The sequence below is a fragment of the Odontesthes bonariensis genome, chromosome 17 (assembly GCF_027942865.1).
Source record: "Odontesthes bonariensis isolate fOdoBon6 chromosome 17, fOdoBon6.hap1, whole genome shotgun sequence".
Taxonomy (NCBI): Eukaryota; Metazoa; Chordata; class Actinopteri; order Atheriniformes; family Atherinopsidae; genus Odontesthes; species Odontesthes bonariensis.
Window position 1 is genome coordinate 15,505,203 of NC_134522.1, and position 12,224 is coordinate 15,517,426.

Genomic DNA, 12,224 nt, shown 5'->3' on the forward strand with positions numbered 1-12,224 from the left:
TTATTGAACCACATCTTTGTTATTATAAAATGACATGCATTTAGATTATTAGATTTAATAAAGGCGTTCAGGTCTTAAACACAGCTTTGACTCTCTCACTGTCACCCTCACTGACCAGATTTTTGTCCCCCAATTAAATCCAACCATTATTATTTCATATTCTTTAGGTAACAAGATTAAGGGGGTGGTTGTTGCTGTGAGACCTCAGTTGCTGTTATATTTTTCCATTCACGTTCTCTGCTTTGGCCCATCAAGCCTCTGGAAAGGCCGCTCAACCTCACTAATAGTTTTCAGAACTGGCTCAGAAATTACAGGCTTTTGCTCTGCTTTGTAATTGCTGATTTTCTGCATATGAATCACCATTGCTGTTGTTATTACCAATGCGTTGACACATCTGGCTCTGTCTTTCAGGAATGTGAACGGGAATGTGCAGCTGCAGGTGGACACAGTCCATAGCTGTCACGTTGTCCAGTACGAGAGGAAGCTGCTGTCTCTTGAGGCGAGAAAGAGGAGACAGCGCCACCTGACTCATCGCTTCACTGCAAGGAAGAAAAAAAACGGTAGGTCTGATGTATTGTGCCTCAGTTCAGAAAGCTGTGACTGCAGCTAGTGGGTCAACATCACATGCTAATGCACTTTTGGTTCCAATAAATAACTCCCCTGTGTCATTGTAAGGTTGGCCAAATATGACTCTGAATGATTTCATTTCTTTGCAGCAACAATAAAAAGCCTCTTTCAAGCCTAAGCGTATATTATATCCAAAATGCCAGTGATGCAACTGACATTTGTCTTTCCTTGCACTGCTGCATACCTCAGGGAAGGAATCCAAGGCCTCCCTGACTGAGAATGGCCATCAGGAGGCAGAGGAGTGTGCTCAGGAGGAAAGACAGGAGGTAAAACGGCTTCTTGAGCCAGTCTCACACAGGGCTTTGGTAACAGAGCAAAGAAAACAAGTGGCCACACCACTGGAGCGCCGCCACAACGAGGCTCTGTCCAGCTCAGAGGCAGCCATGCACGGTGCCAGGCCCACAGTCAACCTGCTCAACATCCTTCAGCAGGGGTGGGACCTCAGGTCAGTCTGTATTCTGGGCTGCCGCTCATGTTGGCTGCTTCCCTCATCTTCCTCCCTTGCTGTATTTCCATTTCCCTCACATTTCCAGTCTTCCCCATTTCAGAAGAATAATTATGAAGTTGCACTGACTTGAGGGGATGTGAAGAACTTCAGACCATGGTTTATATTTTATTGGTTTGTTTTAGCAGTGCGTGTGTCTCCCTGTGTTACCACTTTAAAACCAAGAGACAAAATACAGATAGACCCACAGGTTCTAATTCCTCACAACAGTCCAAACTACTGCCTCTGAAGTGCTTTCTGGTACTCAGCAAATGTCATTGCTTTTTTTATTAAATCTTTATATGCCAAAAAACACACAGCCACCCACATATTGGCTTAAAAAAAACAGTTTCATCAATTGAAGGGACCAGAGGGCTCATTCAGTCTTAAAATGTGGGCAGCTTATTGATGCTCAAGCTCTAATCTTGTAGGTTTGCAATAGTAATAGCTGATTCTTCTGTGGAAGCTAAAAGCTGACTTTTACCTAAGGTTTCCAACTCCACGGACATTTTTACTGTAAACGAAGAATTCCGCAACACGCTGTCCCAAATATAGAAACACGATGAGTTGTATGCACTCATACTTGCACCAAAGTCTCCTGACGATTTTAAACGAGTGCGTGAAATTATAATTTGTGAAGGAATTACAACAACAAGTCTGAGTTTGTAGAAATTCCTCAGTGCTTGCCGGGGCTGTGCACAAAGCTGGGAAATTATAGTGTGGCATATCATTGTTTGTGTTTGACAGCTTTTATTAAAACATTTTTTTTCAACTTCAGTTTTCTGATATCACTCACTAAAGGGTATCCTGGGCCGCGATGACAGTTTATCATTATCGTACTGATGGTGGACGAGTTACAGCGTCTGTCAACATCTTTTGTCAGATAGAAATACATGCCTGTTTTTGTTTGTTCACTTTTCTCGGGATGCATGACGGCAGCTGGAATGACTCCAACTGCTTGTTCTCACTGTTTTATCACAGATTCCAACTGAAAAGGATCCATTTATTCATTTATTTAATTTTGTTACAGTTTTCATTGAAGTTGGACTTCAACACACGCACCAAAAAGCATCAGAAACAACAAAATCAGAAAGAATTCAAAGGAAACATTTTGGCAGCACAGCACATAAGAAGATGAAACTCTAACTCCTCCACTGTCCCAGCCAAGACATCACTAAACATTGCTCAAAAACATGAAAACTGCTCAGTAAGCTGCTCAGTAAATGTATTGTATAAATGCAAAACTTCAATCTTCATCCGTTTGTATGTGAGCCCTCATTCTATGCTGCTTTTCTGTCTCACCCTGTGCATTTACCCAGTTCATTTAGCCCCTTTCCAGCTTATCAGAACAGTCCTGCACCTATGATCATCTATCTTTTGATGGATTTGGCATATGGGGTCTGTCTTCTAACAGACACAGATTTAAGGGGATTGTTGAACCACACTAGGACTTCAGGAGCATCCACCACTTTAACTCTTTTACAGAAGTATCTGCCCTTATACAATATATCTGTTTTGCTCTTCCAACATAAATTTGTCCATCCTTAAAGTTCACGTGTTGTTGGAGTGTGATGCTATCTGTCTGTAATCTTGGATCATCTTGAAACTGCTATTTCGTCTCTCTCCACCTCTGCGGTTTTTGATTTTTTTTTTCTCTGCTCTGCTTTTGACTCTCCTCTTCAGCAAAGTGCAAGCCCGAATGGCTTTTTCCTCTTACTTGCAGCGGGTCCAGCAAAGGTTGTTAGCGGAGAACAGAGCCAACACCGTGCCAGCTTGGCCCGAGAAGGACACCGACCAAATGGTAAAATTTTAAGCATTTTTAAATCTTCTTTTAATAATAATTAGAAGGGGTGGAATAGCCCGAAGCATTGTTTCCTTAGTATGTACTTTATTTTCCTTATAATTATATTGTCACTCATGTGTAATACGGCTGTAGCTGAAATGTGAATGTGGCCACATCGAAGGAAAAATCGGACTGCAAAAGTGAGTCTGATTGGAAAGTCTGCATTGTAACAGCATACATCATCATCATCATCACCACTAACCTCAAACAGTTCAGGAAAGTTAGTGTGGACTCCAAACGATCTCTATCCCCTTAAGTTTAAAAGTCCTAGTTTTTGAAAAGGATGAACCCTGAAAGGAAAAAATAGAGGCGACTTAAATTGCAACAAGGTGAGTCAGTGATTCAGGGCAATAGCAGATAATGACAGTGTTTTCAGACATGTGTTTTGTCTGCACAGGAGCTGGTGATCCGCTTCCTGGGAAGAGCTGCCAGTAATCTTCAGCAGGACATAAAGGTTGTTTTGCCCAATCGCCAGCTACCACTCCAAGACCGCAGATGCATCCTGTCCCACCAGTTAGGAGAGTTTATCCACTGTTACAACCAGGTAACCCTTCCCAGAACCACGTTGAATCACTGAAATGCAGTTTGGAGTGGGGAGCGCAACACTGTGTGCTATTTACACTCAAACAGCCAAGTACAACAGCTGCCTTTTTCTTCTCTTCTTAGGAAACCGAGCAGATGCTGAAAAAACAGGAGAAAATCGACGAGGAGCATTGTGTTAATCACAATGTATTTCAAGAGTACATTTGTACAGCGAGGTTAGTGCATTTGAATGCTCACTTACTTCCGTTGGCTTACTGCCTCAGTTATACATGTTACCGACTGGAGAGGGATCTCAGTCTGGTATATTCATTCACATCTTGTTTTTCTTTTCTTTTTTTCATTTACAGTGAAAACGATCTGGAGGAAGTACTGACATTCTATACACAGAAAAACAAATCGGCCACCGTCTTCCTTGGAACTAAAGTCAGTGGTATAAAGAAAGACATTCATGACATGAATTTCCCAGAAGACTCAGGCAACGGTGAGAATTCCAAACGTGAGCCCCGTCCATGTTTTTCTGTCAATATATCTGGTTTGTGTTTAATTCTTTATCATTCAAGCGCAGTAAACAAAAATCGTTTATGTTTGAAAACCCAAAAAAAGAGACAGGGAAAAAAAAAATCATATGAGGTGAAGAGCAGGTCAGCTTCAAATGATTAGAGCTCATTGTGGGAAAACAAATGTGTGTCAGAGCTGTGGAATGGCTAACCGATGATAACAGAGCTCTGGCTTCTTTCCCCCTTTGAACAGCACTGCCTGTGGCCAAGGAGGATTCGAATGCTTCAGAGTCTTCGCTCTCGACAGGGAAACTCAGCAGTGACCCAGACATCAAGGCCACGGAGAGTCAGTCGTCTGTGTTGCCTGCTGAACAACAGGCAGAGGCTACGACAGGTAAAACTCAGCCAGATGTCCAGTCGTCTCAGCACGCCTCCGGTTTTCCCCTGACTTTAGACTGCACGCACATTCATCTGCAGCACTGCTCTCATGATCCAGCATCTGTTCCTCTTCACTGCCCGCCACCGCCACCACCTCCTCAGCCTCCGTCTTATGCACAGTCCTTGGCAAAGTCTCACTTTTACCATTCAGAGAACCATTCTGACCCTCCTGCATACACCTCTGTCCCTGTGATCGCACAACCTCCAAGAGTTATGTGGACTGCAACGCCCACTGGCTCTACTTCAGCATCAAACCAGGTGCTCAGAAGGATTAAATCTTTTACTATGTACACATCCAGCTCTGGAAAAGCTTCCTCAGTCCCAAGTGCCACGCAAATCTATAGCCAGAAGCTCTCTAGACCCACATCTGCAGAACAAGGTAAGCTTACTCCCTTACATGCAGTGTTACAACCAAATTCCCAATAATGTCATCAGCTTTTGCTTTTGCTCTTTCAGTGATCAGGAGGAGCAGTTCCAGCAATCTCAAGTCAAACTCAGCGGGGGCTTTCAAAGAGTTGCACTCTCTGTCTGCCCAGGCGCAGTCTAACCAGCAGGCCTTCATCTCAGCCCTGCAGAAACTGGCAGATAAGCAGGTTGCTCGCCACTATGCCAGCTCCAGTAACATTAACCTGCTGACACAACACGTAAGCTCATTGTGCTTTAGTGTATTCCACAACTGCAGCTACTTTGAGTTAGAGATTATGCTAAGTTATTAAGCAACTGTAAGCCGATCTGTGTGATGTTTCATGTACGGAAGAAGAATCCGGCCCCTCCGCAGCAGCAGCCTCTCACTGTGAGGTCTTTGATCATTCTCTTTGTTGATGTGTAAATCTGGCTCAGACCCCAATGCTGATGAGCGGCATCTAGCCACTCATTCTTTCAACAGACCTGTTGGAGCCGGAGGGTCTGCTGCCTCGTACCGCGCACCTTTAGCCCTCAGCTCGCCTGTGGGCTGGGGCTGCTGTGGGGGTGGGTCTGGAACTGCAGTTTGAAGCTGGCCAGCCTAAACAGTGGTGAGCCGCATCAAGCCTCAGCTCCCTGTGAGGTCTCATTATCAGATGCACCATGGGGGAGTGTTTTCTGTTGATACTTAACAGGCAGCCACTTTTTTTGTGGTAATTGAAGCTTATAAATAGAGGAATGTGGCAAATTGGCACTGAGCAGGGGAGTGGCAGCTTGGCTGGCTCCATCACCACCTTGTCCTATATTCCCCGATGGTTTGGCCTTCAGCTTTGGGAGCCCCTCAACCTTTCCTCCCTCGTCTTTCTCCTCCACCTCCTCCTCTGCTTCGCTGCATTTTTTCCTTTTTTTTTTTTTTCCTGTCAGTTTTTTGTGATGGCACCAGACCACACAGACTGTAGTTTTTATAGCTTCCTTGTGACTGTACATTATTCTGTCTATCTGAAGAGTGTTTGCTGTATTTTCTTGGGGTAGTTAATCCAGGGCATGGCAGCAGCTTAGTCAAATGCTCCAGTGTTTGGCACTTAAAGGCTCAGAGAACATGCAGTTTTTTTTAGGGCTCAGATTTGAAGTCATTAAATCACTTGCCGGGCTAAATGGAGAACTTTGTAAACATGAACAACGCTGGGGTGCACGATTGACCTTGGGGTTTGAGTAATTACTCACTCTCATGCTTGGCCATATAAACAGAAAAAGAGACTGAAATTGAGTAAAACCAGGCATGGTCACCATCACTCACCATCCTACTGCTGTTCAGTGATGCACTGATATGATGGTGGATCTCACCAGTTTGTGAGTATTTCTATGCCCACACTATAAAGACAGCCTTGTAATACACAAATAGCGAACTTTGATGGAGCAGCATAGTTACTGTGACTGCTCTCAGAAGATTTGTCATGGTATAGTCATATTCATATTATACATTCACATTAGATTAAACACATTTTAAGAATACGGCCGATGTACCTTCACAAGTAAACTGGAGCTGTGGCTGTGCAACAACATGCTGACACATTTTCTTTTACAACGTGCAAGGCTTGGCAGCTCTACAATTTTCCCATGGGACATATAGCGCACAGGAGGAAATAAAGTAAATAAAATACCACAGCGGTATGATTAATTTTCCCATTAGATTTCTCTGAACATAATTCTCCAGAGAGGACAGAGTAGCACAGAAGTGCATTCTCTGCAGAAGTGCTGATGTGGTTCCAAACACATTTGGCCTGGGGAGTCATGATAACTGATTCTGTTAAGGATGATGGAGGAGGAGGAGGACGGGGGGACAGCTGGATTTAGTGCTAAACAAAGATGAGCCGCGCCATGTTCTGGGTGTACATTTCACAGAGATACAAGAAACAGAAGTGGTTAATGGACGGAGGAATAAGTCTATTTCTTTAGATGTGGAGTTCACTGGTAGCTAGAAGTTTTGTTAAAGTGACATAACAAGAGTTTTAGTTGCTGAGTCCCTCCATGCAACAAGTGTAATGACAGTACATTCAAGTGTGCCTTTCTGTTTACAGTTGACCAACCTGAACCTGGCTAACAGGGGGCTGAGCAGAGAAAGTTTCACACCGAACCCTAAAGCTGCTGCAAGCCAAGGGCCTGTGAGAGCTGTTCACTCTGGAAAAGATCAGCTACGCAGCACAGGGTGAGTTCAAAGAGATGCAGCATGAACAAGGTTATTCGAGGTCTTCGCAGACATCTGTTGACATATAACAATTATCTGCTTTGAATAACATTGGTCTGATATGGGTTAGTAATGATATGATTCAGTTATCCAGGTAAAATGAGTTAAAAACAGTCTCCCTATCCCGAGTAGAATATATGGATCTGCTATCTTTGTTTCAAAAGTTTTAATTTCTGGCCTCGAGATGCACCCTACTTCATCCATTTGCAGGGTGTGCACACCAGATTTTCCTCGCATGTAATTGCAAAATAATCTCCCTCATCTGTCTCAAACAGTTTTGAAGGTGTTGAGATTAAATTTCACCCCCAACAGACGAATTTGAGAACAACATTCAGTGCCAAACTCTGCACGGAAATCAATCTACACAGTAAATCTCAGATATCCCGTAACCAAATCCCATCTCCTCTTGTGCCATCACTTTGATGGATTGTGTATAATTCCTCTACAATTTCAGCGTGTTTAATAGTCTACACATATACATTTTGGATTTGTAGTAGAATTCATGGTAAGGTGACCTCTTCTCCTGTAAACTTAAGTTTCTTGAGTTTCTTGATGAAAGAAACGCAACAAGTGAGTGCATGTAGTCCCGTGAGAATCTGTTAAAGCAACTCTTTCATGCTACTTGGCTTCTTTAGAGTTAGTTATTTTCCTATCATCAAACCTTTACTCTCATCTCACTTCACTTCATCTCTGCTGCCTTAGCCCTACTTTTGGTCAAGTTTCACCATTGTGCTCACGTGGGCTGCTTATATTTGCTGTTCCCTGAGACAACACATAGGTAATAGCATATCACAGTGTAATGTAATTTAATGTCAAGGTAAACAGCGCATCTCTCCCTTGACAGACTCAATTTTGAGATGCTGCGTTGATGTGTGCAGATGCTCGAGCCACCACACATAGCATACACAGCCGTTCTTGTTTATCAGGATCTGTCATGAGGCTTAAAGTGTGAAAACACTGAGTTTAATTTTAGGGAGGCTTCTTTTTTCATACTTGAGATGAATATTGGTGTTGGCTTTAGGAAATCTGTCCAGGTATTAATTCACTCTGACCAAATTACTGTCCTGAGGATTTTCTGTAGAATCTATTTTATTTTTACTTTACTTAAGACACTTAAATTGTGGTAGCCTATTTGGTCACACTCAATAGAGTCTAAAGGCCTTTTTAATGGTCTCTGTCGATTTTCTAGATTGAAGATTGTTGGTCTTTGGAAAAGAACTGTGCTGCGCCAACGCCCCTCTAGGCAGGCTAATTCAACTCTATCCCTGGAAATGGGCATTTTGTTCCATTTTTAATTGGGCTTTGTGGAACTAAGTAGCAGTAAAATTGGCTGCAGAGAACCTTCAGTGTGTAAAGCATGCTGGCAGCTTAAAACGTTGTGTTGGAGGAGTGCTGGAGGCTGTGGAGCAATGTCAATACCCACAAAGTCTGTCTCGCCTCTGTGCACAAATTCCCCTATCCTCACCCCCTTCCTCACCCCTGTCAAATTATTATGAGAAGAGGAGGAAGGAAACAGAAGGACAGAAAATGATGACATTGTCATGGTGTTTGGCAGCAGACAGGGATTATAGTCCCGCGCGTGATTGAAGGTATAATTCAACAAGGGGTAAGTGTCGGCAGTCTCCTCTTTTCTTTCTCTGTTAATACGTGAGTGGCAATGTCTCAGACAGCTTGGCCCTGGTCTTGGACTCTGTTTTTCCAGTCCAGCCCTTAAATATATCGAGCTGTCAGGGTATTCCAGGAATGTCTGGCCATTTCCCTTTTTAAAATGTTTTTATTTCCACCAACCAAGAAGAGACTTTTAATAGATTTTATAATTTTACAGATGGCTTCATCTAACTTTTATATGACACTGTGGAAACAGAAATCACGTTTTGAGTGATCCAGTGCTGTGATGGATCCCATTTATCTTATGGGATTTTCGACATTTAATTTCCATATGTTGTTTTCGTTCTTCTTTCATCAAAGAATAAATGTTAGTACGGGTGTACCTTTCAGCTTTTCACATTTCAGCATAATAATTCCAACATTCAGAGAGAAGCTGGCCTGTTATACAAAAAGCTCTCTTGTGCCTCGGCCTTTGGTTTGGCATTATTGCACTGAAATGTTTTTAACAAGATATTAGGATAAATTGTCTTGATTTCATCCCGACTCTGTTTCTTAAAACACAGAATTTCCTGAGTCCCCTCCCCCTGCACTTGGGCTGATGGTTTGTGCCAAACATACTGAAACTGTTAAGCATACTGGCTCTTTTTGCAACCACAGGGGTGAAGTGTGATGGGTTTCAAAGAGTAGCACGGCTCTTTGAAGTGCTGCTGCCAGGATCTAACAGGTATGCTGCATCAGCACTCTCAGAACTCCTGCCTAAACCCTGTGCGCTGACAATCAAAGGGCTTTGAACCATGCACCATGTGCTCGTGCTCGTGCCCTGACAGTTACAGTGACCACTTCCGGTGTTGGACATCTTGGTACGTTTATGAAGAATTCCATTCAGAGCACTTGTGAAGTGATGTGAGCTGATCAAAACACTCACAATGAACATGCAGAGGTTAAAAATGATTGTTTATTCCTGCAAAGTGTCAGAAAGCCATGCTGAACTTGCCCGTTGCTAATTTAGTCTATATTTCTTGTTGAACCTGGTAAATAAGTACCTGCTATGGCTTTGGTTTGCTGGAACAAGTCGAGGTTTTAGTTTGTGGTGGACCTCCATGTAAGTCTTTTATTAAGCGAGCAGCTGGTTCTGTTGGGTTCTCACCATTTGCATTAGTTGAATAAAAACTTCTGTGCGCTACGTGTCACCTGACCACAAAAATGTCCTCCCTCTTTTCTTCGCCCGAAACGTACAAATCGCTGCAAAACTATTATCTTTGCAGTGTTATATTTGCCCCAGCTCCATGAAATGAGGAATACCACAGCCCTGCTTATACAGGGTATTTTTAGTTCTGTTCAATACTCTGCTAGATTGGTGTTTTATTTGGTTGAATATTGTAAGGACATACCATTCCAAAGGATTTCATGACCGCCCATTTGCTGAACCAACAGTCCACCTAATCAGAAAAACTCCAGTGAAAATGTAGAAAGTCTTAGATGGAGGACAAAGTCCCACAAAATTGGTCTGATGTCTCTTTTCCTTACAGTTTAAAAGAAGAGAAGGTTTTATTCTCACTGATTGGAGCCAGATGTGGTAATAGGAAGGAGAACCCTTTATGTAAGAACAACTCAGAGTCCAGTGAATAAATTTGATCATTCAGCAGATACAGGCACTCTTAAAGCCGAACTCATTGTCAGTAGCTTTGGATTGATGTTCTGTAAAGTTTAACAATTAAAAGGCAGTGGAAAGTGCAGCTTTCGAATCAGTCATGTAAATGGGAAGCTGTGCAAAATGATGAGCTGTTACATCATTTTCAAATAACTGCGTACAAATCATCTGTTTTTTGGGGGCCAAACAATGAGAAATCCAAGTGGCCATGATTTTTATTAAACGTATGTATTCATCTGTTTTGGTCGTTTGTTTGTTTTTATTATACATGCATGGCGAAACTTTATTGTATTCACACAGTTTAGAGTGTTAGAACTACAATCCAGTCAGGCTCTCTTGAATGTGAAATACAATTTACAATCAGTCCAGTTGAGAAAAGCTTAAAAGATTGGCTCATTTGATTTAAAGTTTTTTTAAAAAAATGTTCTCAGACCCACCTTTTTCGAACAGGCGAGTGGCTGTATTTGAATTTCTCAGGAAGGCCTTGTTTTGTTTGTTTGATTTAGACATTTTTTGACCAAAAAATGAGCCACTTAATCCCAAAAAGATGTCAGATTAATTCATAATGAATGTAGTTGTTAGTGTTCACACAAACAGGGACATACATTTCAAGTGTCTGCTTGTGGAAATCAGCCATAGTCTATTAAACATCCTCAGGTTTTTCCTTTCTAAAGGTGGTATTTGAAAGCTGGTTTTGTTAGTTGTGTCTAAGATATGCCGAAATGAACCCTGCAGTAAGTAGGAGGGTGTGTTTAGCCGGTCTGAGTGTGTGCGATTGTTTGGCACAACTATACTGATAAGGAAACCTCTTATTAGTATGTTAGGGCTGAATTTGAATGTAGCTCATTTCCCTCAATGATGAGTCATAGAATCAAATCTATTGCATAGTTGCCTTTCAGAGTATAACTTATAACGGTAAACTTTAGCTCGTGATCCAGATATAAGGATGTTTAAGGTATTCCAGACCATTGGTAGTTTCAGTAAAAGCATCAACAACCCTATCAGTCCTACACTCAACAAATCCCCAAATACAAGTAATTTTTTAGGTTTTTGAAGGAGCGCTCTCCTCTGTTGTGTTGTTGTTGTAAAGCATTGCAAACAAACACTGATTAATGGCTGGAAATACCCTCACACTCTTGAGGCGGCTGATGTTTATACTGACCAGGCAGCGCTTTGAGATACTCTGGCATGATGTCATCTCAAACAGTCCATTTTCCCACATTCACTCTGAGTTAGATTGATGTTGCACATGTGCTCTTGCACCGCTCAGTTGTTCAACAGTAAGTTATATCAGCATATTAAAGGATGGCGAGCACAGCGGGGAGTAAGCTGACACCCACAAGCAGAAGTCCAGCTGGGAGGGAAGTCCTGGATAGGTGGAGGTCCACACTTGCGCTGTGATGAGAAACTCAGATGTACAATTGATCTTCTCTCTCTTTATTTTTGCTTTGTATTTCAATGGTTGCTATGTTGCACAAAGCTACTTCCTCCTGGTTTTAAGATTCCCGTTGATCTGTAGTATTTTTTGTGTGGGGCTGTGTTGACAAGACCACTCCATGGGGTTCTACAGTGACACCGTACTCAAGGAGAGTACATGCTCTCAACCTTACATGGCCTGTTTTAGACCACATGCTAATAAAATGGTAGCACCGACGATCCCTGCGGCCCGTCGTGCAAACTGCAGCCAAGTTAGAGGAAATCACTGCAGTAAACAAGGGAGAAGTTCTTGTTTTGCCTCCTGGCGTTGTAGAATCTTTGGCTTTGCAAGGTTCACAGACAAGCCTCTTTTCTTTCTCTCTTTTTTGAGAAGCTAAAAAAACCAAACTTTTGGCCCTTTGTCACACCAGTTGTTTTTGCAATATATGCTATTATGTGATGCTGAGAAA

General features: G+C 42.4%; 1 protein-coding gene across 7 annotated transcripts in view; it reads left to right on the forward strand.

The window, feature by feature from the left end:
• Positions 1 to 12,224, forward strand: part of ttll5 (tubulin tyrosine ligase-like family, member 5) — a 54,507-nt gene that overhangs the window by 26,798 nt on the left and 15,485 nt on the right. For 6 of the 7 annotated variants that reach the window (XR_012766755.1, XR_012766756.1, XM_075448059.1 and 3 more), the window contains 9 exons: positions 412 to 560; positions 817 to 1,072; positions 2,795 to 2,912; positions 3,352 to 3,498; positions 3,621 to 3,712; positions 3,845 to 3,993; positions 4,248 to 4,811; positions 4,889 to 5,076; positions 6,913 to 7,040. Coding sequence is in view for 5 of the 7 variants with exons in the window: in XM_075448059.1 (XP_075304174.1) it covers positions 412 to 560; positions 817 to 1,072; positions 2,795 to 2,912; positions 3,352 to 3,498; positions 3,621 to 3,712; positions 3,845 to 3,993; positions 4,248 to 4,811; positions 4,889 to 5,076; positions 6,913 to 7,040 (1,791 nt within the window). In the remaining 2 variants the exon portion in view is untranslated. The remainder of the gene's footprint in view (positions 1 to 411; positions 561 to 816; positions 1,073 to 2,794; positions 2,913 to 3,351; positions 3,499 to 3,620; positions 3,713 to 3,844; positions 3,994 to 4,247; positions 4,812 to 4,888; positions 5,077 to 6,912; positions 7,041 to 12,224) is intronic. The other variant, XM_075448060.1, reaches the window with a different exon arrangement.